General features: G+C 45.0%; 1 protein-coding gene across 1 annotated transcript in view; it reads left to right on the top strand.

Moving 5' to 3' along the window:
- Positions 1-23,931, top strand: part of si:dkey-215k6.1 (transmembrane protein 132D) — a gene marked incomplete in the record, with an annotated part of 450,721 nt that overhangs the window by 315,064 nt on the left and 111,726 nt on the right. The window contains 1 exon segment of the mRNA XM_031817044.1: positions 19,716-19,899. Within this exon segment, the coding sequence (XP_031672904.1) occupies positions 19,716-19,899 (184 nt within the window).

The following is a 23,931-nucleotide window of genomic DNA, read 5'->3' as shown; positions in this document are numbered from 1 at the left end:
TTATTCATTAGCTTCTGAAATGTTTTATTAAAAAATTCTTTTCCGCCATCCGTCTGCACTTTCTTGGGGGCGCCTCCTGCCTTCAAGATCGATTCAAAGGCCCTGGTCACCTCTGCCCCGCTCTTATTTTTTAACACCCTTACATAGGCTAATTTAGAGAAAATATCTATAACCGTTAGCATGTAGCGATTTCCATCATTTTTATCGGCAAGGGACTGCATGTCACATAGATCCGCCTGAAATTGGGATAATGGATGCGTAGAAAAAACTCTATTTCTTGGAAAATGTTTTCTTACAGGTTTATGTAGAGTGTAGGCATCTTGCTCTGATAACCATTCATTCACTTTAGCATCGCTTAACAGACTCCCTGTTTCTTCGACTATAGCTCTCTGTAAACGCTCTTTACCACCATAAGACCCGGGGTTAGAGGGATTATAATATATGTTTTTCAACAGCTGCTCAGCCATCCTTCTTGCCTCTCTGAGGTACAATAACTGTAATGAGCCACTTTCATATAACGACAACATTTCAGTTTGTGAATTTTTATTTTAAGAATGCAACAATTATTACGTATACAGACAATTCAGGATTTGTTGCAAGATACAAGTCCCCGTTTTCTCAACAATCACAGCATGCAACACCCTGTATATATTGTTTAGATTTACAGGTTTGTTTCGCTGAATTTTTAAAACACACACGTCTGATATATAAGTATATAAACAACAAATATGATACACATTCACATTAAAGGGTGGTTCAAACAAATAATGTAAAATCTTAGCCAAAGTTATTTCTAGTTCTTCAGAATCCTCAACAAGCCTTGATACCATATGTGACCATTGTAAACTCTCGCCCGTATGTCGGACATGTTTCATGATTTGCTCCATTTTTAACACACGCTCTACAATAACCCCTGTATTGTGGGTTGTGTAGAACTTTACATTGTTCACTTTATTTTCAATAATCTGATGCATAACATTTGTAAGGTCTCTCAAAAGAAAAAATGTATTTATTCGCTCAAACATCGTAGACACATAGTTACCCATAGCTCTAAATAAACAAAATGTCACTCGGTCTCTTGGGATTTATTGAGCCAGAAAAGCATCACATCAGCCATCACAGCTTCCCTGTATTTGTTGTCGTCCACCAGGGTGTGTCGGATTTCTTTGAGTTTCTCATGGATGAAGAGGGCCTCCTTCAGTTCATGTAGGAAGGCTTCGGTTACCCCGTAAACTCTAGGGATAGACGGCGCAATACCCATAGACTCCAGGGCGATGACCAGCGCTGGTATAAAACGGCAGGACCACAGTCTTTTCACCAGCTCCTCAAAATGATTGAAAAAGTAGTATCTAGGAGGGTCGTAGAGGCAAGGATGACGACGCTGGCTGGGATGATTGATCTCACAGCCGATGCATTTTTCTCGTATATATTCGCCAATCACCACGTTTAAAAGTGTAGCTACAGAGGCCTTGATTGTATCCACAAAAACAGTACTTGCCACCCCATCAAACACATCCTCAGGCTGGGTAAATGTCGGTGGTGTCACGGGTCTTGCCAGGGGTGCGTAGAGTGTAGGGCTTCGTGGCATAGAGTCTTTAGTGTCGGGCCCCCATGACGTAGTGGCTTCCTCGTAGATGGTCTGGAGATCCATGGTGTATGCTGAAATGAAGAACTGTCTGCTTTTTTTCTTTTTATTGTAGAACAAGGCCCTTGGGTATCTGGGGGGGCGGGGTTAAAGCATCCGCTTACTTAGTTTTCTTCTGACGCTGTATCTTCTTGAGGCTCTTTTGCATCGTAATCTTTACGATTCGTATATATTATGCACTTCTTTAAATGAACAAGGCTCTGACGCTGTTGGCTCTGTACAAAGAGAGCATCCAACGGTTGCAACATTTTCAATTCCAGTACATCCCAACTGTTAAAAGGAATAAGCAGACGCAGTCGGGTATCCCCAGTCAGGCCACCACCCCTAAGTTTGTGGTTTCGGATTGCCTCGGTGCCGATATAGAACTCCACGCTGCCGCACGGTCGGCCATTCTTTCTTTGTATTTTCACCCTGTGAAATATTTGTCCTGAGGAGTCCGGGGTACCTTCCCAACGGGTCTCGTGGCCCGTGAACACACTATACCCCTTGGTGATAAGGCTCAGTTCAGGACACACAACCTTGCGAAAAACCGACCAGTCTTCAACACCATATTCCAAGCCTACAGTCTGGTCTGTATATTCTTCTCCTTCATCTACCGTATAGAGGGTCACTCTACAGGCCAGGTAATCAAACCGATACCCCCACTGCTGGCCATTAGACATCAGCACTTGATCTGTCAGAGCATGTGCTGGCGGTATTTGGGTTCTATACACATTTAAAAAACGTTTTTTTGGCGCATCATATATTGCGGGTTGATACTTTGCCCTTGCTCTATGGGCAACCCGAAGGCCTGTTTCAGTTGTTACAGTCATCACTGCTTTGGTACCGATCCCAAATTCCATGGTTATTCTTAAGATCTTGTGCACTCTTAAACAGGTATTGTTCAGCGGCTTTATAAGGGGCCTTAACCAACCCAAACCGTGAGAAACAGTAACAGGTTGACCTGACACATGGTCACTTACTCAACCCAGGGCATGCACCCTTCTACATGACATAGGGTCATAAATCATTACATAGGGTCATAAATCAGGCTTGGGTCATCAATCATTAACGGCCTGTCAAAGGGACCCTTACTCACCCCATAGCCCCCACCTAACCAGGCTTGTCTATCAGGCTTGGGTCATCAATCATTAACGGCCTGTCAAAGGGACCCTTACTCACCCCATAGCCCCCACCTAACCAGGCTTGCCTGACCAGAAGACATGCACACGTCATCACTACATAGGGTTCCCATAGAGTTCACATAGGGTCATCAATCAAAATTTTGACCCGTGACATCTACTCTATTCTCTCTAAGGTGATTCGAACATGTATTGACTCAGGGATGTGAATACTTAAGTAAAATAGATATTTCTGTATTTCATTTTCAATCAATTTGCAAAAAGAACAAACATGTTTTCACTTTGTCATTCTGGGGGTGTAGTGTGTAGATGGGTGAGAACAAAACTATATTTAATTCATTTTGAATTCAGGCTGTAACACAACAAAATGTGGAATAAGTCAAGGGGTCTGAATACTTTCTGAAGGCACTGTAGTGTACATAGTGCAGTGCACAGTGTGCCACTTTGTACTGTACTAAATATTTTCACTGTTTCTAAGAATTTAGCATGGATCTATAAACCTGTAGAAGATTAGATCACTACAGCAGTGTGTTATGAGCGTACTCATGGCCCATTGTCATTTACTTCTGTATGTGACTTAGGCTGCATTTACACTGGCAGAGCAATTCTGATATTTTGCCCGATTAGTGGGACACGAGAGCTGATCTGATTGGTCAAAATACCAATGAGTGAAAATAAAGGGAATTGAGTTGCCTGTGTAAACTCATGCAGCCTGAGAGGCTCCGAATCAGACAGACGAAAGGCTGTACAGGTTGTCTTCAGTGAGCCTGAGAGGTCAGGAGGGTCAGGCAAGTGGAGGACTTGACGGCCTGTCCTTCTCCAGTCCAGTCAGGAGGCTGTGGATTCGCTAGTCGAGTCAGTAGGCTGTGTCCTCCAGTCCAGTTAGGCGGCTGTGGATTCGCTAGTCCAGTCAGGAGGCTGTGACCTCCTCCAGTCCAGTCAGGAGGCTGTGACCTTCTCCAGTCCAGTCAGGAGGCTGTGGATTCGCTAGTCCAGTCAGGAGGCTGTGACCTTCTCCAGTCCAGTCATGAGGCTGTGACCTTCTCCAGTCCAGTCAGGAGGCTGTGTCCTCCAGTCCAGTCAGGAGGCTGTGTCCTTCTCTAGTCCAATCAGGAGGCTGTGTCCCTCTCCAGTCAGTAGGCTGTGTCCCTCTCCAGTCCCGTCAGGAGGCTGTGTCCTCTAGTCCAGTCAGGAGGCTGTGTACTTCTCCAGTCCAATCAGGAGGCTGTGTCCTCCAGTCCAGTCAGGAGGCTGTTTCCTTCTCCAGTCCAGTCAGGAGGCTGTGTCCTTCTCCAGTCCAGTCAGGAGGCTGTGTCCTTCTCTAGTCCAATCAGGAGGCTGTGTCCTCCAGTCCAGTCAGGAGGCTGTGTCCTTCTCTAGTCCAATCAGGAGGCTGTGTCCTTCTCTAGTCCAATCAGGAGGCTGTGTCCTTCTCCAGTCCAGTCAGGAGGCTGTGTCCTCCAGTCCAGTCAGGAGGCTGTGTCCTTCTCTAGTCCAATCAGGAGGCTGTGTCCTTCTCTAGTCCAATCAGGAGGCTGTGTCCTTCTCTAGTCCAATCAGGAGGATGTGTCCTTCTTCAGTCTAGAGGCTGCTGCTCTATCGCTTTAGAAACCAATCCTATTGTGGCTTCCTCACAGATAAGGCAGGTCACTCAACCCCACTGCACAAGTGCTCTACTGTTCTGGCCGCCTGGGCACCTGTCACTGTGGTAACTGTTGTGGGCTGGAGATAGCTTTGTGTGTGTGTTAGTGTGTGTGTGTCAGTGTGAATGTGTGTGCATGTTTGTGTGGTTCAGGAGAGGTTTCTGTGCTGTTATCACTGTCTGGAACAAGGGGATTTTCTCTCTCTCTCCTTCTCTCTTTCTTTCTCGCCTTCTTTGCACACTCCCCCTGTTACTAAAGATTTGGTTGATAAAACAACCCCTTAACCAGTGGTTGAACTCAGATGATAACTCAGTCTCCTCTCACACAGGGCATCTCCCTACATGTCCTCCACAACTTCCTCTTATCTGTCCTTCACTGCTTTTCTCTTGTTATTACAACAATGATGATCACTGTAATTGTCATTAGAAGTTCACTGAAAGCCACTCAAACATTCCCTTGCATCCACTCAACTTTGGTTCTGTTTCTATGGATGAGCCTAGTGTGTTGGTATGTGTTGCTCACTACATACAGTTATATCCTGAAATAACATTTGCTAAATATGTGTATGTGACCAATTACATTTGATTTGATTTATACTAAACTGTACGTTGTACATAGTATGTCGTATGATTAGGAGACTTTATGTAGTTTTAGTAAGTATGGTGAAATCAATACGGGTTTCCATGGTATTTCCCAAAGATAAACATTCTGAAAACCATGTCATTACTACCTTTTAAGGACATCCCGTTTTGTCATTCAAAGCGTACAGATATCTGGGGTCGTATCGGTAGTCTGTCTTGCCTACTACTTACAACATACTGTGTACTAATCAAACCACGTCCTATTTAGAACTGCGCTACAGTAAAAACGAATGCAGTAAGAAACAAACGTCAACCAACATACAGTGCTAGGCCCATCCCTACTGAGAAAGCATAATCACATTTTTGCATTTATTTTCAACCTTTATGTAACTAGACAAGTCAGTTAAGACAAATTCTTATTTTACAATGATGGCCTACCGGGGAACAGTAGGTTAACTGCCTTGTTCAGGGGCAAAATGACAGATTTTTACCTTGTCAGCTCAGGGATTCGATCTAGCAACTTTTCGGTTACTGGCCCAACACTCTAACCACTTGGCTACCTGCCGCCCCTAATGCAAAATCACATGATCTTGATTACGGTACAGTGAGTCACATTATCTTGATTATCAGCTGTTGTCAAACACACCTGCGTCTGGAAAGACGATTTAATCTTCCTCAATAGCGTGCAGCGAATTCTACTAGATAAAAAGCCTAAATTTGTATGACATCCTGATATTTAGGCCGACTATATTTTTGCATACCCAATCAGCCTACTATTTAGAATGCTAGTATGGGTATTTGGACATGCAGAAAGAAAGAAAGACAAATAAATGCCTTTGTTCCATCTTGGAGGACAACTTGGACAAACTTCCTGAAGAAGTGCTTGTCACATCGGACGAATCGGCCTATACCTGAATGAACCTGTCAGGAGTGACGCATTGCTTTTTAAGGCCCAGTGATTACACCTTGCCATCCCTTTCTATTTTGTGTGTATGTGTGCCGCTGATTTTTAGGTTCCAACTTTGAAATATGACTTTCTCTCCAAAGGTTAAACAACAAGCCCATGTGATAAATGGCTCTGAGGTCTCGTCTGCCCATTTTATGCCTTCTGACATAAAATAAATACTCCAGTCTCCTCTCAGAGGTGCAGAATGGCAGAAATCAATGATGTCTAATTAATTCAACTGCAAAGGAGAAGCAGTACCCCTTTCTCCTCACCTCCTTTCCCCCATCCACCTCCTCTTCCTCTCCTCCTCTTCCTCTCCTCCATCCTCTTTCTCACCTCCTTTCCCCCATCCACCTCCTCTTCCTCTCCTTCTCCTCTCCTCCCTCCTCTTCCTCTCCTCCTTCCCTAGTCCACTTCGTCCATCACCCACACTGGAGTGGATGCTTTAAGCACTCATGACAAATGATTATTACTGAGGACTAGGAGACACACCTGAATGGTGTCGTAATATTAGTCGCCCTGCACTGACTCGATGACACACCGGCCACATGCTCAGTGTAAAGAAAGGTGAGAGGACTATTGAATGGCACCGCAGGCATAGTGTGTATGTGTTTGTACGTGCAAACAATACTCATCCGGTTAAGTTAATGTGTGTGTGTGTGTGTGTGTGTGTGTGTTTATTAGCAACATAGACAACTTGCCTTCCTTTTTTCCTCCATACTCTACATCACCTTGATCCTATCACCTCGTATCGACAGTACAGCCGGACGGAGGCTTGACTCCTCAACCTTTATATAGCCGTTTGGAGAAAGGTGGAGGGTGGCTCGTCAGACTGAATTTATCTCTCCGCGAAGACTCGGTATAGCAGAAGGGTTCAGGGCCCGGCAACAGGGGGGCGGCAGGGTTAGCATGGCTTAGTGTGGTGGCTAGCACCTCTACCCCGGAGACGATGACTGAGCTGCTACTGAAGGGATGGATCTATACCACCTGCACCCTCTATACCCCTGTCTCCAACCCTACGGCCTCATGGGTAAAGACTTTAGTGCACTGGCCCTCTAAGTGTCAGGAGAATGGAGCCTTGTGCCTTAGTGTTACTTGATACCTCACTGCATTCCTCGACTTAAATCCCATGAATCACCACTCCACTCTGGGTTTCACGTCTCAGCAACTGCTCCAATCAGTATTATCCAGCCTTTACGAAATCACTTTTTTCCGGTCTTCTTTTCTCCTCTCTAAATCTGCCACTGGTTAACTAATCTTCTTACACCATAAAGCAGGGATCCCCAACTGGCGGTCCCCGGGCCGAATTTGGGCCGCGGTTAATTTTATTTGGCCTCCCAAGATTTCTGAGCAAAATGTTTTTATTTATTTATTATAATAATCATTTTTGAAATTATTTTATTGTTAGACATAGAAGACCCGTAAAAACACCAGCCAATCAGCTCCAAGTGATTTTCATTTAGGAAATGTTTTCCAAAGTATTCCCACGCATAATAGAGAGACATACAGTACAGTATGTGATCCATACCAATGTACGCTTGGTTTGAAAGCATTATTTGTATATCTGCTTGGGCTTCCTGCGATAAATTTGCTGTTCACAAATGATTTGTAATTATGTTCGAGTCCCCTGACCATCCGCTCAAGAAAAAAAATCGGCCTGCGGCTGAATCTAGTTGATGATCCCTGATATACAGTATTATATGCTACTCTCCCTCCACTACACGTCCTCTCTCGCTCTCACTCTCACACATACAGACTTACACATGCACCACACACTAAATTGGTTTCCACCCTCGCACGGCCCGTTGAAAGAGAACGGTTACGCTCTAACAGCCGTTTGAGTCGTGGCTCAATGAATGATCATCCCACTGATCCCATCCTACTGAGGTCTAGTATGACACCATGCTACACACACAAACACACACACACGCACACACACAGGAACGTGCATAGACCCCCCCCCCCTGAAAAAACCCCAGACTTTCATAATTTATATCTTAACCTTCATAACATTGCAACTGCCTCTGTTTTTTTTAGCATAGGCCTCCTTATTTCTCACTCATCACAAACTGTAAGGAAAGCTAGTTACCTCCTAAACACATGATTGACATGGGAAAAGAGGGTGTCCTATCAACTGATTGTGATTTTATCTTCAATGCTCTTACAAAATAACTTCATAATGTAATATTCATCATCTTCTAACTGAAGATATATGTCTGGCTGGCAGGCTAGTGGCTTGTCTGGATATATTTCTATATATGTTGGTTAGTTAGACTGTAGACTACCTGTGTTTCTGCTGCTGACTGAGGAAGGGATGGAGTTGGGTCGGAACGAGGGTCGTTGATGCGGCAGCTCCTCTCTGCTGTGTGTATTAACCAACCAGACCGAATATTGATGGTGATCAAGTGTTAATCAAATGTTATGCTAATGTGGCAGTACTAGGTAGCTAGCTACGCACACTCAATCGGTGACCGAATCTCGAGCCTTATATGGATACTAGGACGGCACGGTAGCCTAGTGGTTAGAGCGTTGGACTAGTAACCGGAAGGTTGCAAGTTCAAATCCCTGAGCTGACAAGGTACAAAATCTGTCGTTCAGTTAACCCACTGTTCCTAGGCCGTCATTGAAAATAAGAATTTATTCTTAACTGACTTGCCAAGGTAAAAAAAAAAAAAAAAATACCGGGCGCTCGCAATCTCTGTACAGGGTGTGTGTTCTTGCGGCCAGTGTGTTCAGAACAACAATGACAAAAACGGTATAAAATATATATAGAGTACCAGTCAAATGTTTGGACACACCTACTCAATCAAAGGTTTTTCTTTATTTTTACTATTTTATGCATTGTAGAATACTAGTGAAGACATCAAAACTATGAAATAACACATAGAATCATGTAGTAACCAAAAAGGTCTTAAACAAAATCACATTTTAGATCCTTTAAAGTAGCCACGCTTTGCCTTGATGACAGCTTTGCACACTCTTGGCATTCACTCAACCAGCTTCACCTGGAATGATTTTCCAACAGTCTTAAAGGAGTTCCCACATATGCGGAGCACTTGTTGGCTGCTTTTCTTTCACTCTGCGGTCCAACTCATCTCAAACCATCTCAATAGGGTTTAGGTCAGGTGATTTTGGAGGCCAGGTCATCTAATGCAGCACTCCATCACTCTCCTTGGTCAAATAGCCCTTACACAGCCTGGAGGTGTGTTTTGGGTCATTTTCCAGTTGAAAAACAAATGATATTCACACTAAGTGCCAGGGTAGCCTAGTGCTTAGAGCGTTAGGCTAGTAACCGAAAGGTTGCAAGTTCGAATCCCTGCACAGGCAAGGTATAAATCTGTTGTTCTGCCCCTGAACAGGCAGTTAACCCACTATTCCTAGGCCCATCATTGAAAATAAGAATTTGTTCTTAACTGACGTGCCTAGTTAAATAAAGATAACATGGTGTATTACTGCAGAATTCTGTGGTAGCCATGATGGTTGAGTGCCTTGAATTTGCAATACATCACAGATAGTGTCACCAGCAAAGCACCATCACTGCTTCATGTTGGGAACCACACATGTGGAGATCATCTGTTCACCTACTCTGCGCCTCCCAAAGACATGGTGGTTGGAACCAAAAAATCTCAAATTTGGACTCATCAGACCAAAGGACAGATTTACAACAGTCCATTGATTGTGTTTCTTGGCCAAGGCAAGCCTCTTCTTCTTAATGGTGTCCTTTAGTAGTGGTTTCTTTGCATCATTTCGACCATGAAGGTCTGATTCACGCAGTCTCCTCTGAACAGTTGATGTTGATATGTGTCTGTTACTTGAACTCTGTGAAGCATTTATTTGGGCTGCAATCTGAGGTGCAGTTAACTCTAATGACCTTATTCTCTGCAGCAGAGGTAACTCTGGGTCTTCCTTTCCTGTGGCGGTCCTCATGAGAGCTAGTTTCATCCCTTGATTGTTTTTGCGACTGCACTTGAAGAAACTTTCAATGTTCTTGAAATATTCCGTATTGACTGACCTTCGTATCTTAATGTAATGATGGACTGGCGTTTCTCTTTGCTTATTTGAGCTGTTCTTGCCATAATATGGACTTGGTCTTTTATCAAATAGGGCTATCCTCTGTAAACCACCCCTTCCTTGTCACAACACAACTGATTGGCTGATTGGCTGATTGGCTCAAATTCCAGAAATGATATTTTAACAAGGCACACCTGTTAATTGAAATGCATTCCAGGTGATCAATTCATGAAGCTGGTTGAGAGAATGCCAAGAGTGTGCAAAGCTGTCAGGCAAAGGGTGGCTACTTTGAAGAATCTCAAATATAAAATATATGTTGATGTGTTTTTTGGGTTACTACATGATTCCATATGTGTTATTTCATAGTTGTGATGTCTTCACTATTATTCTACAATGTAGAACATAGTAAAAAATAAAGAAAAAGCCTTGAATGAGCAGGTGTGTCCAAACCTCTGACTGGGACTGTATATATACAACCACCCAAAAGGCACTTGGCATGTGAAAGGGCAAAAGGCCTGGTGCTCAGGCACAGGTGGGGTCTGCATACCAGTTGTACCAATATGTGGCCATAGTCACCTCATACCAGTCGTAACACTGCCATACATACCCTGACCTCTCTCTCTCTCATGTCTCTGTCCACCTCCCGCACCCTCATCTGTATTTATTCCTTACTTCCTTAACCCCAGCATTGCTCCCCCACAGTACAGTACTATTCTCAGTGCCAACGACAGGCTGAATCCAGCAGGCTGTGTCTCATCCAGCAGGCTGTGTCTCATCCAGGAGGCTGTGTCTCATCCAGTAGGCTGTGTCATCCAGGAGGCTGTGCCTCATCCAGTAGGCTGTGCCTCATCCAGCAGGCTGTGTCTCATCCAGCAGGCTGTGCCTCATCCAGCAGGCTGTGTCTCATCCAGCAGGCTTTGTCTCATCCAGCAGGCTGTGCCTCATCCAGTAGGATGTGCCTCATCCAGCAGGCTGTGTCTCATCCAGCAGGCTGTGCCTCATCCAGGAGTTCACATTATGTCTTCAGGAGGGACTTTTTCCCTCTTGTACAACTTCTGCTTTCTCCACACCTCTCTGATTCTCATCCAGTAGGCTGTGCCTCATCCAGGAGGCTGTGTCTCATCCAGCAGGCTGTCGCATCCAGCAGGCTGTGTCTCATCCAGCAGGCTGTGCCTCATCCAGCAGGCTGTGCCTCATCCAGCAGGCTGTGCCTCATCCAGCAGGCTGTCTCATCCAGCAGGCTGTGTCTCATCCAGCAGGCTGTGCCTCATCCAGGAGTTCACATTATGTCTTCAGGAGGGACTTTTTCCCTCTTGTACAACTTCTGTTTCTCCACACCTCTCTGATTCTCATCCAGTAGGCTGTGCCTCATCCAGGAGGCTGTGTCTCATCCAGCAGGCTGTCGCATCCAGCAGGCTGTGTCTCATCCAGCAGGCTGTGCCTCATCCAGCAGGCTGTGCCTCATCCAGCAGGCTGTGCCTCATCCAGCAGGCTGTCTCATCCAGCAGGCTGTGTCTCATCCAGCAGGCTATGCCTCATCCAGCAGGCTGTCGCATCCAGCAGGCTGTGTCTCATCCAGCAGGCTGTCGCATCCAGCAGGCTGTGTCTCATCCAGCAGGCTGTGCCTCATCCAGCAGGCTGTGCCTCATCCAGCAGGCTGTCGTATCCAGCAGGCTGTGTCTCATCCAGCAGGCTGTGCCTCATCCAGCAGGCTGTCGCATCCAACATCTGTCTCTCTCAACATCTGTCTCTCTCTGATTCTCTCTCTCTCTCTGTCTCTCTCAACATCTGTCTCTCTCTGATTCTCTCTCTCTCTCTGTCTCTCTCAACATCTGTCTCTCTCTGATTCTCTTTCTCTCCAGCATTTATCTCTCTCTGATATTCTATATCTTTCCATCTCACTCTGTCTCTCTCTATGTCTGTTTCTATATCTCCTCCAGCCACAGCTCATCCTAGCATATACTGTATCAGAACAGCTTGTGTCTTGGGGTGTCTTGTTTCCCTCATTCATTCATTTACTTGTGGCTAAATTCATTTCAAGGAGGAGAGGTCAGGTGCCCTGACATCCATCAGCGCCCTCCAGGGAGAGGTAATGAAACGCTGCACACAGGGTTGGAAAAAAACAGCTGTGATGTGTCAGAGATCAGAACACAGGCAATTGCAAAGGTCAAGGATTGGAGGTGCATGGGCCGTGAATCATATCTGTGTTGGGTATTGAAAATGGCTCTCGCATCAATTTGAGGCTGCTTTGTTCTTTTTCCAGCCTCTGGAAGCAGTCAGAGTATGTGTCTCAAACGACACCCTATTCCCTGAAGTGCACTATGGGCCCTTTCAAAAGTAGTGCACTATGGACCCTTTCAAAAGTAGTGCACTATGGACCCTTTCAAAAGTAGTGCACTATGGGCCCTTTCAAAAGTAGTGCGTTATGGGCCCTTTCAAAAGTAGTGCACTATGGGCCCTTTCAAAAGTAGGGCACTTATGGGCCCTGGTCAAAAGTAGTTTACTGTAGGGAGTAGGGTGTCATTAGAGATGCACCCAGAAGCCTGACACACTGGTGTGTGAGCCATCATTCATTTTTTACCTCGTTCATTTACACAACGACTTTGTGGGACGTGATCGTAACAAATAGTTTGCTGTGCTCCATTCACAGCGACTTAGATCGACCTGCTAAATCAAAATCAAACTAGATGAAAAACTATTTGCGCTCCTGTGGCTCGGCTGGTAGAGCATGGTGGTTTTCATTCCCTTTGGAGGCTACCAATACAGATATGGATGCACGCCTGACTGGAAGTTGCTGTGGATAAAAGCAACGGTATATATTAATATTGTTATATGAATCTACTTGTAAAGTACGAGAAGAGTAAGGTCAATTGTAGTTTCATCGTACCTCATAATCACACTATCTCCCGTTTTTATAGAGGGGTGTGGATCATCAGCTCATTCCAACCCAGAGAGTTTTCATTTAGGACGGGGTGATTACCGTATTCAATTTGTACCTCTTGAGTTGGCAGAAAAGGCACAGTCACAGTGACGACTGGAATTCTAACTCACTGGTCATTTATCCAACTCGCCAACTTAAGCCAACCAAACTGACCCATAGCAACGCCTTCTTAACTGGAGCCCAAGATGGCGTAGCAGTAGGTCGTCCTGTCCTGTCCCGTCCTGTCCTGTCGTGTCCCTGTATATATCGTTTATTTTTCGTTTTTTACATATTTTCTCCACATATCTCTTTGAAAACATTTTGCTAAACCCTAAGCTTCCAAATACTCTCCTGCAACCCAACTCACCCAATGTAGCTATTTTTCCTAAAGTATTTATATTTAGTTCGGGACCCCTCAACTGAAGCTAGCCAGCTAACCAGCGGGTATGCTAGCGGTCTCCAGCTAACCGGTCATCAGCTAACCTGTAGTTCGGAAAGCTCTCGCCTGTTCGTACAACGCGACTTTAACCAGAGCACAACGGACCTATTTATTTTTCATCCCCGGATCCCCACCGCAAACGGAACATCTTTCAGCTGGATTTTTCAGCAACTAGCTATCTAGCTAAACCGCAACCTCGGATTACTCCTGGCTAGCGTTTCCACCCACTTAGCTTGAAGCTAGCCCGGCCGTAGCACCTGTGCTACTCCTGAGCTACAATACCCGGGCCCACGACCGGTCTACCGATGTCATCGCATGAAGAGGAATAAACAGACTCACCCCATCGCGACGTCCCCCAAAGGCTAACTCTCTAGCCCTCGCTATCTCCCTGCTTGCTAATTCGGCCTGCTAACTGCTAGCTTGTCCAGCTCCGGCCCGCTAACTGCTACCTTGTCTAGCCCGGGCCTACAAACTGTTAGCTTGTTAGCACAGGCCTGCTAACCGCCTGAATCGCCGCGTCTCAAACGCTCACCGGACCCATATTTACTTTCTATCTCTTTTGACTTTTAATTTGTTTATACCTTCCGGAAACCTGCCTCACCCAATGTGATACGGAATCGCTATTATTTTTTATTTATTTTTAGAACACACTCAAGAACCTCCAGAAGCTAACCAGCTAACTAGCTACAAGCTATTTAGTCATTGTTAGTTTTTTTTTTTTACCTGGATAACACTCGCCAGGCCAGCTTCCCTGCCCCATCCACCGCTGCCCCCTGGACACTGATCTCTTGGCTACATAGCTGATGCACGCTGGACTGTCCATTAATCACGGTACTCCATTCTGCTTGTTTGTTCTATCTGTTGGCCCCGTTGCCTAGTCTACGCCATTTTACCTGCTGTTGTTGTGCTAGCTGATTAGCTGTTGTCTCACCTACTGTTTTAGCTAGCTTTCCCAATTCAACACCTGTGATTACTGTATGCCTCGCTGTATGTCTCTCTCAAATGTCAATATGCCTTGTATACTGTTGTTCAGGTTAGTTATCATTGTTTTAGTTCACAATGGAGCCCCTAGTTCCACTCTTCACTCCCCTGATAACTCCTTTGTCCCACCTCCCACACATGCGGTGACCTCACCCATTACTACCAGCATGTCCAGAGATACAACCTCCCTCATCATCACCCAGTGCCTGGGCTTACCTCCGCTGTACCCGCACCCCACCATACCCCTGTCTGCGCATTATGCCCTGAATATATTCTACCATGCCCAGAAACCTGCTCCTCTTATTCTCTGTCCCCAACGCTCTAGGCGACCAGTTTTGATAGCCTTTAGCCGCACCCTCATACTACTCCTTCTCTGTTCCGCGGGTGATGTGGAGGTAAACCCAGGCCCTGCATGTCCCCAGGCCCCCTCATTTGTTGACTTCTGTGATCGAAAAAGCCTTGGTTTCATGAATGTCAACATCAGAAGCCTCCTCCCTAAGTTTGTTTTACTCACTGCTTTAGCACACTCTGCTAACCCTGATGTCCTTGCTGTGTCTGAATCCTGGCTCAGGAAGGCCACCAAAAATTCAGAGATTTCCATACCCAACTATAACATCTTCCGTCAAGATAGAACTGCCAAAGGGGGCGGAGTTGCAGTTTACTGCAGAGATAGCCTGCAAAGTAATGTCATACTTTCCAGGTCCATACCCAAACAGTTCGAACTACTAATTTTGAAAATTACTCTCTCCAGAAATAAGTCTCTCACGGTTGCCGCCTGCTACCGACCCCCCTCAGCTCCCAGCTGTGCCCTGGACACCATTTGTGAATTGATCGCCCCCCATCTAGCTTCAGAGTTTGTTCTGTTAGGTGACCTAAACTGGGATATGCTTAACACCTCGCCAGTCCTACAATCTAAGCTAGATGCCCTCAATCTCACACAAATCATCAAGGAACCCACCAGGTACAACCCTAACTCTGTAAACAAGGGCACCCTCATAGACGTCATCCTGACCAACTGGCCCTCCAAATACACCTCCGCTGTCTTCAACCAGGATCTCAGCGATCACTGCCTCATTGCCTGTATCCGCTACGGAGCCGCAGTCAAACGACCACCCCTCATCACTGTCAAACGCTCCCTAAAACACTTCTGTGAGCAGGCCTTTCTAATCGACCTGGCCCGGGTATCCTGGAAGGACATCGACCTCATCCCGTCAGTTGAGGATGCCTGGTCATTCTTTAAAAGTAACTTCCTCACCATTTTAGATAAGCATGCTCCGTTCAAAAAATGCAGAACTAAGAACAGATACAGCCCTTGGTTCACCCCAGACCTGACTGCCCTCGACCAGCACAAAAACATCCTGTGGCGGGCTGCAATAGCATCGAATAGTCCCCGTGATATGCAACTGTTCAGGGAAGTCCGGAACCAATACACGCAGTCAGTCAGGAAAGCTAAGGCCAGCTTCTTCAGGCAGAAGTTTGCATCCTGTAGCTCCAACTCCAAAAAGTTCTGGGACACCGTGAAGTCCATGGAGAACAAGAGCACCTCCTCCCAGCTGCCCACTGCACTGAGGCTAGGTAACACGGTCACCACTGATAAATCCATGATTATCGAAAACTTCAATAAGCATTTCTCAACGGCTGGCCATGCCTTCCGCCTGGCTACTTCAACCTCGGCCAACAGCTCCGCCCCCCCCCGCAGCTCCTCGCCCAAGCCTCTCCAGGTTCTCCTTTAACCAAATCCAGATAGCAGATGTTCTGAAAGAGCTGCAAAACCTGGACCCGTACAAATCAGCTGGGCTTGACAATCTGGACCCTCTATTTCTGAAACTATCTGCCACCATTGTCGCAACCCCTATTACCAGCCTGTTCAACCTCTCTTTCATATCGTCTGAGATCCCCAAGGATTGGAAAGCTGCCGCAGTCATCCCCCTCTTCAAAGGGGGAGACACCCTGGACCCAAACTGTTACAGACCTATATCCATCCTGCCCTGCCTATCTAAGGTCTTCGAAAGCCAAGTCAACAAACAGGTCACTGACCATCTCGAATCCCACCGCACCTTCTCCGCTGTGCAATCTGGTTTCCGAGCCGGTCATGGGTGCACCTCAGCCACACTCAAGGTACTCAACGATATCATAACCGCCATCGATAAAAGACAGTACTGTGCAGCCGTCTTCATCGACCTTGCCAAGGCTTTCGACTCTGTCAATCACCATATTCTTATCGGCAGACTCAGGAGCCTCGGTTTTTCGGATGACTGCCTTGCCTGGTTCACCAATTACTTTGCAGACAGAGTTCAGTGCGTCAAATCGGAGGGCATGCTGTCTGGTCCTCTGGCAGTCTCTATGGGGGTGCCACAGGGTTCAATTCTCGGGCCGACTCTTTTCTCTGTGTATATCAATGATGTTGCTCTTGCTGCGGGCGATTCCCTGATCCACCTCTACGCAGACGACACCATTCTATATACCTTCGGCCCGTCTTTGGACACTGTGCTATCTAACCTCCAAACAAGCTTCAATGCCATACAACACTCCTTCCGTGGCCTCCAACTGCTCTTAAACGCTAGTAAAACCAAATGCATGCTTTTCAACCGGTCGCTGCCTGCACCCACATGCCCGACTAGCATCACCACCCTGGATGGTTCCGACCTAGAATATGTGGACGTCTATAAGTACCTAGGTGTCTGGCTAGACTGCAAACTCTCCTTCCAGACTCATATCAAACATCTCCAATCGAAAATCAAATCAAGAGTCGGCTTTCTATTCCGCAACAAAGCCTCCTTCACTCACGCCGCCAAGCTTACCCTAGTAAAACTGACTATCCTACCGATCCTCGACTTCGGCGATGTCATCTACAAAATGGCTTCCAACACTCTACTCAGCAAACTGGATGCAGTCTATCACAGTGCCATCCGTTTCTTCACTAAAGCACCTTATACCACCCACCACTGCGACTTGTCGGCTGGCCCTCGCTACATATTCGTCGCCAGACCCACTGGCTCCAGGTCATCTACAAGTCCATGCTAGGTAAAGCTCCGCCTTATCTCAGCTCACTGGTCACGATGGCAACACCCATCCGTAGCACGCGCTCCAGCAGGTGTATCTCACTGATCATCCCTAAAGCCAACACCTCATTTGGCAGCCTTTCGTTCCAGTACTCTGCTGCCTGTGACTGGAACGAATTGCAAAAATCACTGAAGTTGGAGACTTTTATCTCCCTCACCAACTTCAAACATCAGCTATCTGAGCGGCTAACCGATCGCTGCAGCTGTACATAGTCTATTGGTAAATAGCCCACCCTTTCTCACCTACCTCATCCCCATACTGTTTTTATTTATTTACTTTTCTGCTCTTTTGCACACCAATATCTCTACCTGTACATGACCATCTGATCATTCATCACTCCAGTGTTAATCTGCAAAATTGTAATTATTTGCCTACCTCCTCATGCCTTTTGCACACATTGTATATAGACTCCCCCTTTGGTTTCTACTGTGTTATTGACTTGTTAATTGTTTACTCCATGTGTAACTCTTTGTTGTCTGCTCACACTGCTATGCTTTATCTTGGCCAGGTCGCAGTTGCAAATGAGAACTTGTTCTCAACTAGCCTACCTGGTTAAATAAAGGTGAAATAAAAAATAAAAAAATAAAAAAAAGAGGTACATTCAGTAGGTTAATAGGCAGACAACTACACTGCCCTCACACCCCTAGACTTTTCCCTCATTTTTATTGTGTTACAAAGAGGGATTAAAATGGTCAACGATCTACATAAAATACTCAATGTCAAATTGGAAGAAACATTTGAACAATTATAAAAATGTAATGAACAAAAAAATATATATATATATATCTTGATTAGATAAGTTATTCAACCCCCCTGAGTCAATACATGTTAGAATCACTTTTGGCAGTGGTTACAACTGTGGGTGTTTCTGGGTAATTCTCTAAGAGCTTTGCACACCTGGCTTGTACAATATTTGCCCATTAGTCTTTTTAAAATTCTTCAACCTCTGTCAAGTTCGTTGTTGATCATTGCTAGAAAGTCATTTTCAAGTCTTGCCATAGATTTTCAAGCCGATTTAAGTTAAAACTGTTTCTCGGCCACTCAGGAACATTCATTGTTGTCTTGGTAAGCAACTCCAGTGTATTTTTGGCCTTGGTGTTTTAGGTTATTGTCCTGCTGAAAGATCAATGTGTCTCTTAGTGTCTTGTGGAAAGAAGACTGAACCAGGTTTTCCTCTAGGATTTTGCCTGTGCTTAGGTCTATTTTGTTTAATTTCATCCTAAACTCCATAGTCCTTGCCTATGACAAGCATAGCCATAACATGATGCAGCCACCACCATGCTTGAGAATATGAAGAGTGGTACGCAGTACTGTGTTGTATTGGAATTGCACCAAATATTACGCTTTGTATTCATGAAGTGTATTTCTTTGCCACATTTTTTTGCAGTATCACTAAACGTACCTTGTTGCTAACAGGATGCATGTTTTGGAATATTTTATTCTGTACAGGCTTCCTTCTTTTCACTCTGTCATTTAGGTTAGTATTGTGGAATATCTATAATGTTGTAGATCCATCCTCAGTTGTCTCCTGTCACAGCCATTAAACTCTGTAACTGTTTTAAAATCATAATTGACCTCATGGTGAAATCCCTGAGTGGTTTCCTTCCTCTCCGGCAACTGAGTTAGGAAGGACACCTGTATCTTTGTAGTGACTGTGGGTGTTGATTGACCGTCCAAATGTAATTAATAACTTCACCATGATCAAAGGAATATTCAGCATCTGAATGTATTTATTCATTTGTACAAATCATGGGTGCTCTTCTTTGCGAGCCGTTGGAAAACCCCACTGGTCTTTGTGATTGAATCTGTGTTAAAAATTCACTACTCGATTGAGGGACCTTACACATAATTGTATGTGTGGGGTACAGAGATGCTAACCACTATTATTGCACACAGAGTGAGTCCATGCAACTTATTATGTGATTTGTTAAGCACATTTTTACTCCTGAACTTATTAAGGCTCGCCACAACAAAGGGGTGGACTAATTATTGACCAAAGACATTGCAGCTTTTCATTTTGTATTATTTCAAACCTTCCACTTTGATTATTATGTGGTAATGTGTGTAGATCAGTGACACACAATCTCAATTTCATTCCATTTTAAATTCAGACTGCAACACAACACAATGTGGAATAAGTCAAAGAACTGTTGTATATCGGCATCTGTCTCATAAAGACCGTAGATTCTGTAGACAACCAGACATATTTGTGGCTGTTAAGCCATCTGTTTATCCCGATGCAGTGAAAATACTAATAAATACTAATAAATACTAATAAAGAAAGCATTATACATCTTTTGGAGATATTTTATGTTTTTGTTTATGGAGCCTCTTGCCTGATGTTCTGCTTGATGCCTCCATACAGGTTGGAGGGCTCCTTTTACGAGGTGATGCAGGTGGAGTTTGAGATGGACAACATCATCAACCTACAGTCTACCCAGACCATCCAGTGGCAGATCGAGTATCCCTCCACAGGCACACAGGCAGAGGCCGTCTCCCACCTCTACATCAGCCAGAGAGACATCCAGGGCATCGTACCCCTGGCCGAGGTAAAAAGGAACTAGGAGGACAACATGGGGTAGGACAGGTCATTTAAACAGGGATCTAGAACATCCGTGTGCTGGGGATTCTTTGGAAGCCATTTTATTTTAAATCAGCAATAGAGCTCTCCTCAGTCAAGTCAATGAACATCCATGATTTGAAGACCAGGAAGAAAAGCCCCCCTCCTTGAAATGTCAGAGATGCATATTGACTACTCGTTGATTCCCCAGGGCCATGCAGATACCCTCCATCTGTCACCTACTCCTTCTCCCCCTCAGAAGAACAAACAAACTGACATGTTCTTTCATTTTGACTTAATAAGCAGCTTTGTCCTCCATCCCACTTCCCTGGAGGCTCTAAACTTCTGAAATGTCAGGCCTTGTACCACCCTCCTGCTCTGCACAGCACCCCTGCTACCCCCCTTCCTGTCCCCCTGTCTACAATAGGCTGGCAGGGGTCAGAGGTGACATGCAGATCAGTAAGAGGGCCTGAGGGAAGATGGATCCCTCTCCCCGAGGGAAGACGGATCCCTCTGCCTGGGCTGGACGGATCCCTCTGCCTGGGGTGGATGGATCCCTCTGCCTGGGCTGATGGATCCCTCTGCCTGGGGTGGACGGATCCCTCTGCCTGGGCTGGACGGATCCCTCTGCCTGGGCTGGACGGATCCCTCTCCATGGGGGCCCATGTCTCAGAGCACCTTCTTTTGGGGGGTCAGAGTTCTAGGTTAAGGTTGAGATCGATGTACATTCTTTCCCTATCCCAGTTCACACACCTGATTCAACATATCAAGGGCTTGCTTATTAGTTGACCAGTTTAATTGGGTGTAAGTGGAGCGGCTGGCAGTGCTCGGGTGGAGGTTTGGGAAACGCTGCTCTACAGGAAGTTATGAATTTAAGGATTATTATAATAGTTTGTAAATATTGTCTGCATCATTTCCAATCCCCCGTATATTTTTGGGTAAATATACAGTACCAGTCAAAAGTTTGGACACACCTACTCATTCAAGGGTTTTTCTTTATTTTTTACTATTATCTACATTGTAGAATAATAGTGAAGACATCAAAACTATGAAATAACAGATATCATATGGAGTCATGTAGTAACAATATATTTTAGATTTGAGATTCTTCAATGTATCCACCCTTTGCCTTGATGACAACTTTGCACACGCTTGACCTTCTCTCAACCAGCTTCATAAGGAATGCTTTTCCAACTGTCTTGAAGTAGTTCGCACATATGCTGAGCACTTGTTGTTGTTGTTGTTGTTGTTGACTGCATTTCCTTGACTCTGCGGTGTAATACTTCTATACCAGAGGTGTTTTAAAATGATTATTCGTTTGATATTTTTCTTCAGGACCAGAGGATCTCAGACTGGCCAATGAAAATAAAATATTAAAATGGGAAAAAGAACACAGACACTGGACAGAGGAACTCTGCCTAGAAGGCCAGCATCTTCACTGTTAACGTTGAGACTGGTGTTTTGTGGGTACTGTTTAATGAAGCTGCCAGTTGAGGACTTGTGAGACATCTGTTTCTCAAACTAGACACTCTAATGTACTTGTCCTCTTGCTCAGTTGTGCCTTGCTCATCATGCCTTACCTTTGACAAGCTTCTTTTGTTGGCACTCCAATATGTCTCATAAACATCACAAATGGTCCTTTTGTTCGATTAATTCCGTTGATACAGTGGGGCAAAAAAGTATTTAGTCAGCCACCAATTGTGCAAGTTCTCCCACTTAAAAAGATGAGAGAGGCCTGTAATTTTCATCATAGGTACACTTCAACTATGACAGACAAAATGAGGAAAAAAAATCCAGAAAATCATATTGTAGGATTTTTAATGAATTGATTTAAAAATTATGGTGGAAAATAAGCATTTGGTCACCTACAAACAAGCAAGATTTCTGGCTCTCACAGACCTGTAACTTCTTCTTTAAGAGGCTCCTCTGTCCTCCACTCGTTACCTGTATTAATGGCACCTGTTTGAACTTGTTATCAGTATAAAAGACACCTGTCCACAAGCTCAAACAGTCACACTCCAAACTCCACTATGGCCAAGACCAAAGAGCTGTCAAAGGACACCAGAAACAAAATTGTAGACCTGCACCAGGCTGGGAAGACTGAATCTGCAATAGGTAAGCTTGGTTTGAAGAAATCAACTGTGGGAGCAATTATTAGGAAATGGAAGACATACAAGCCCACTGATCATCTCCCTCGATCTAGGACTCCACGCAAGATCTCACCCCGTGGGGTCAAAATGATCACAAGAACGGTGAGCAAAAATCCCAGAACCACACGGGGGGACCTAGTGAATGACCTGCAGAGAGCTACAATGTGATTTTCTGGATTATTCTTTCTCATTTTGTCTGTCATAGTTGAAGTGTACCTATGATGAAAATTACAGGCCTCTCTCATCTTTTTAAGTGGGAGAACTTGCACAATTGGTGGCTGACTAAATACTTTTTTGCCCTACTGTACATATCCCAACCAGAAGCCATGGAGTACAGGCAACATCCGCACCAAGCTAAAGGCTAGAGCTGCCGCTTCATGGAGCGGGAAACTAATCTGTACGCTTATAACAAATCCCGCTATGCCCTCAGACGAGCCGTCAAACAGGCAAACCGTCAATACAGGACTAAGATTGAATCCTACTACACCGTCTCTGACGCTCGTTGGATGTGGCAGGGCTTGCAAACTATTACGGATTACAAAGGGAAACCCAGCCACAAGCTGCCCAGTGACGAGAGCATACCATACTGGCTAAATTACTTTTATGATTGCTTCGAGGCAAGCAACACTGAAGCGTGCATGAGAGCACCAGGTGTTCCGGACGACTGTGTGATCACGCTCTCCATAGCCGATGGGAGCAAGACCTTTAAACAGGTCAACATCCACCAAGCTGCGGGGCCAGATGGATTACCAGGACGTTTACTCAAAGCATGCGAAGACCAACTGGCAATTATCTTCACTAACAATTTCATCCTCTCCCTGAGCGAGTTTGTAATACCTACATGTTTCAAGCAGACCACCATAGTTCCTGTGCCCAAGAAAGTGAAGGTAAACTGCCTAAATGATTACCGCCCGTAGCACTCATGTCGGTTGCCATGAAGTGCTTTGAAAGGATGGTCATGGCTCACATCAACACCATCATCCCGGAAACCGTAGACCCACTCCAATTGACAAGCATTTCAAGGCAAAGGGTGGCTGCTTTGAAGAATCTAAAATGTAAAATAGATTTTGGATTTGTTTAAAACTTTTTTGGTTACTACATGATTCCATATATGTTATTTCATAGTTTGAATTCTTCACTTTTATTCTACAATGTAGAACATAGGAAAAATAAAGAAAAACCCTTGAATGGAGTAGGTGTGTCCAAAAATATATTTTCCTTCATTATTTTCCACTTCCCTAATTGGAGTAATGAACAACAACACTTAGGCTTCTACTTCCAACTAATACATACCTTATAATTTTACGGACACAGTATATTTTACAATAGTTATATTTTGTTTTGTTTTTACTCCTATCCTTCCGTGACACTCAACCCCTCTCATCTATTTTTGAACACCATCCAGTTCTATTTCCCAGATTTCCCAGATATTTTTTAACTGTGCTGTTTCACAAAGTTCTGAACCTAGATACATTTTACAGACCTAGTCTATTTTACATGAGTTATCTTGTTGTTATTAGTCCCACCCTTCAGTGGAGCTGAATGGCGGGAGGTAGCCTAGTGGCTAGAGACAGGTAGCCTAGTGGTTAGAGACAGTTGGCCTAGTGGTTAGAGACAGTTGGCCTAGTGGTTAGAGACAGGTAGCCTAGTGGTTAGAGACAGGTAGCCTAGTGGTTAGAGACAGGTAGCCTAGTGGTTAGAGACAGGTAGCCTAGTGGCTAGAGACAGGTAGCCTAGTGGTTAGAGACAGTTGGCCTAGTGGCTAGAGACAGGTAGCCTAGTGGTTAGAGACAGTTGGCCTAGTGGTTAGAGACAGGTAGCCTAGTGGTTAGAGACAGGTAGCCTAGTGGTTAGAGACAGGTAGCCTAGTG

The sequence above is a fragment of the Oncorhynchus kisutch genome, linkage group LG3 (genome assembly GCF_002021735.2).
Source record: "Oncorhynchus kisutch isolate 150728-3 linkage group LG3, Okis_V2, whole genome shotgun sequence".
Lineage (NCBI taxonomy): Eukaryota > Metazoa > Chordata > Actinopteri > Salmoniformes > Salmonidae > Oncorhynchus > Oncorhynchus kisutch.
The sequence above is the reverse complement of the archived record's forward strand: the minus strand, read 5'-3'. Positions and strand labels throughout refer to the sequence as shown.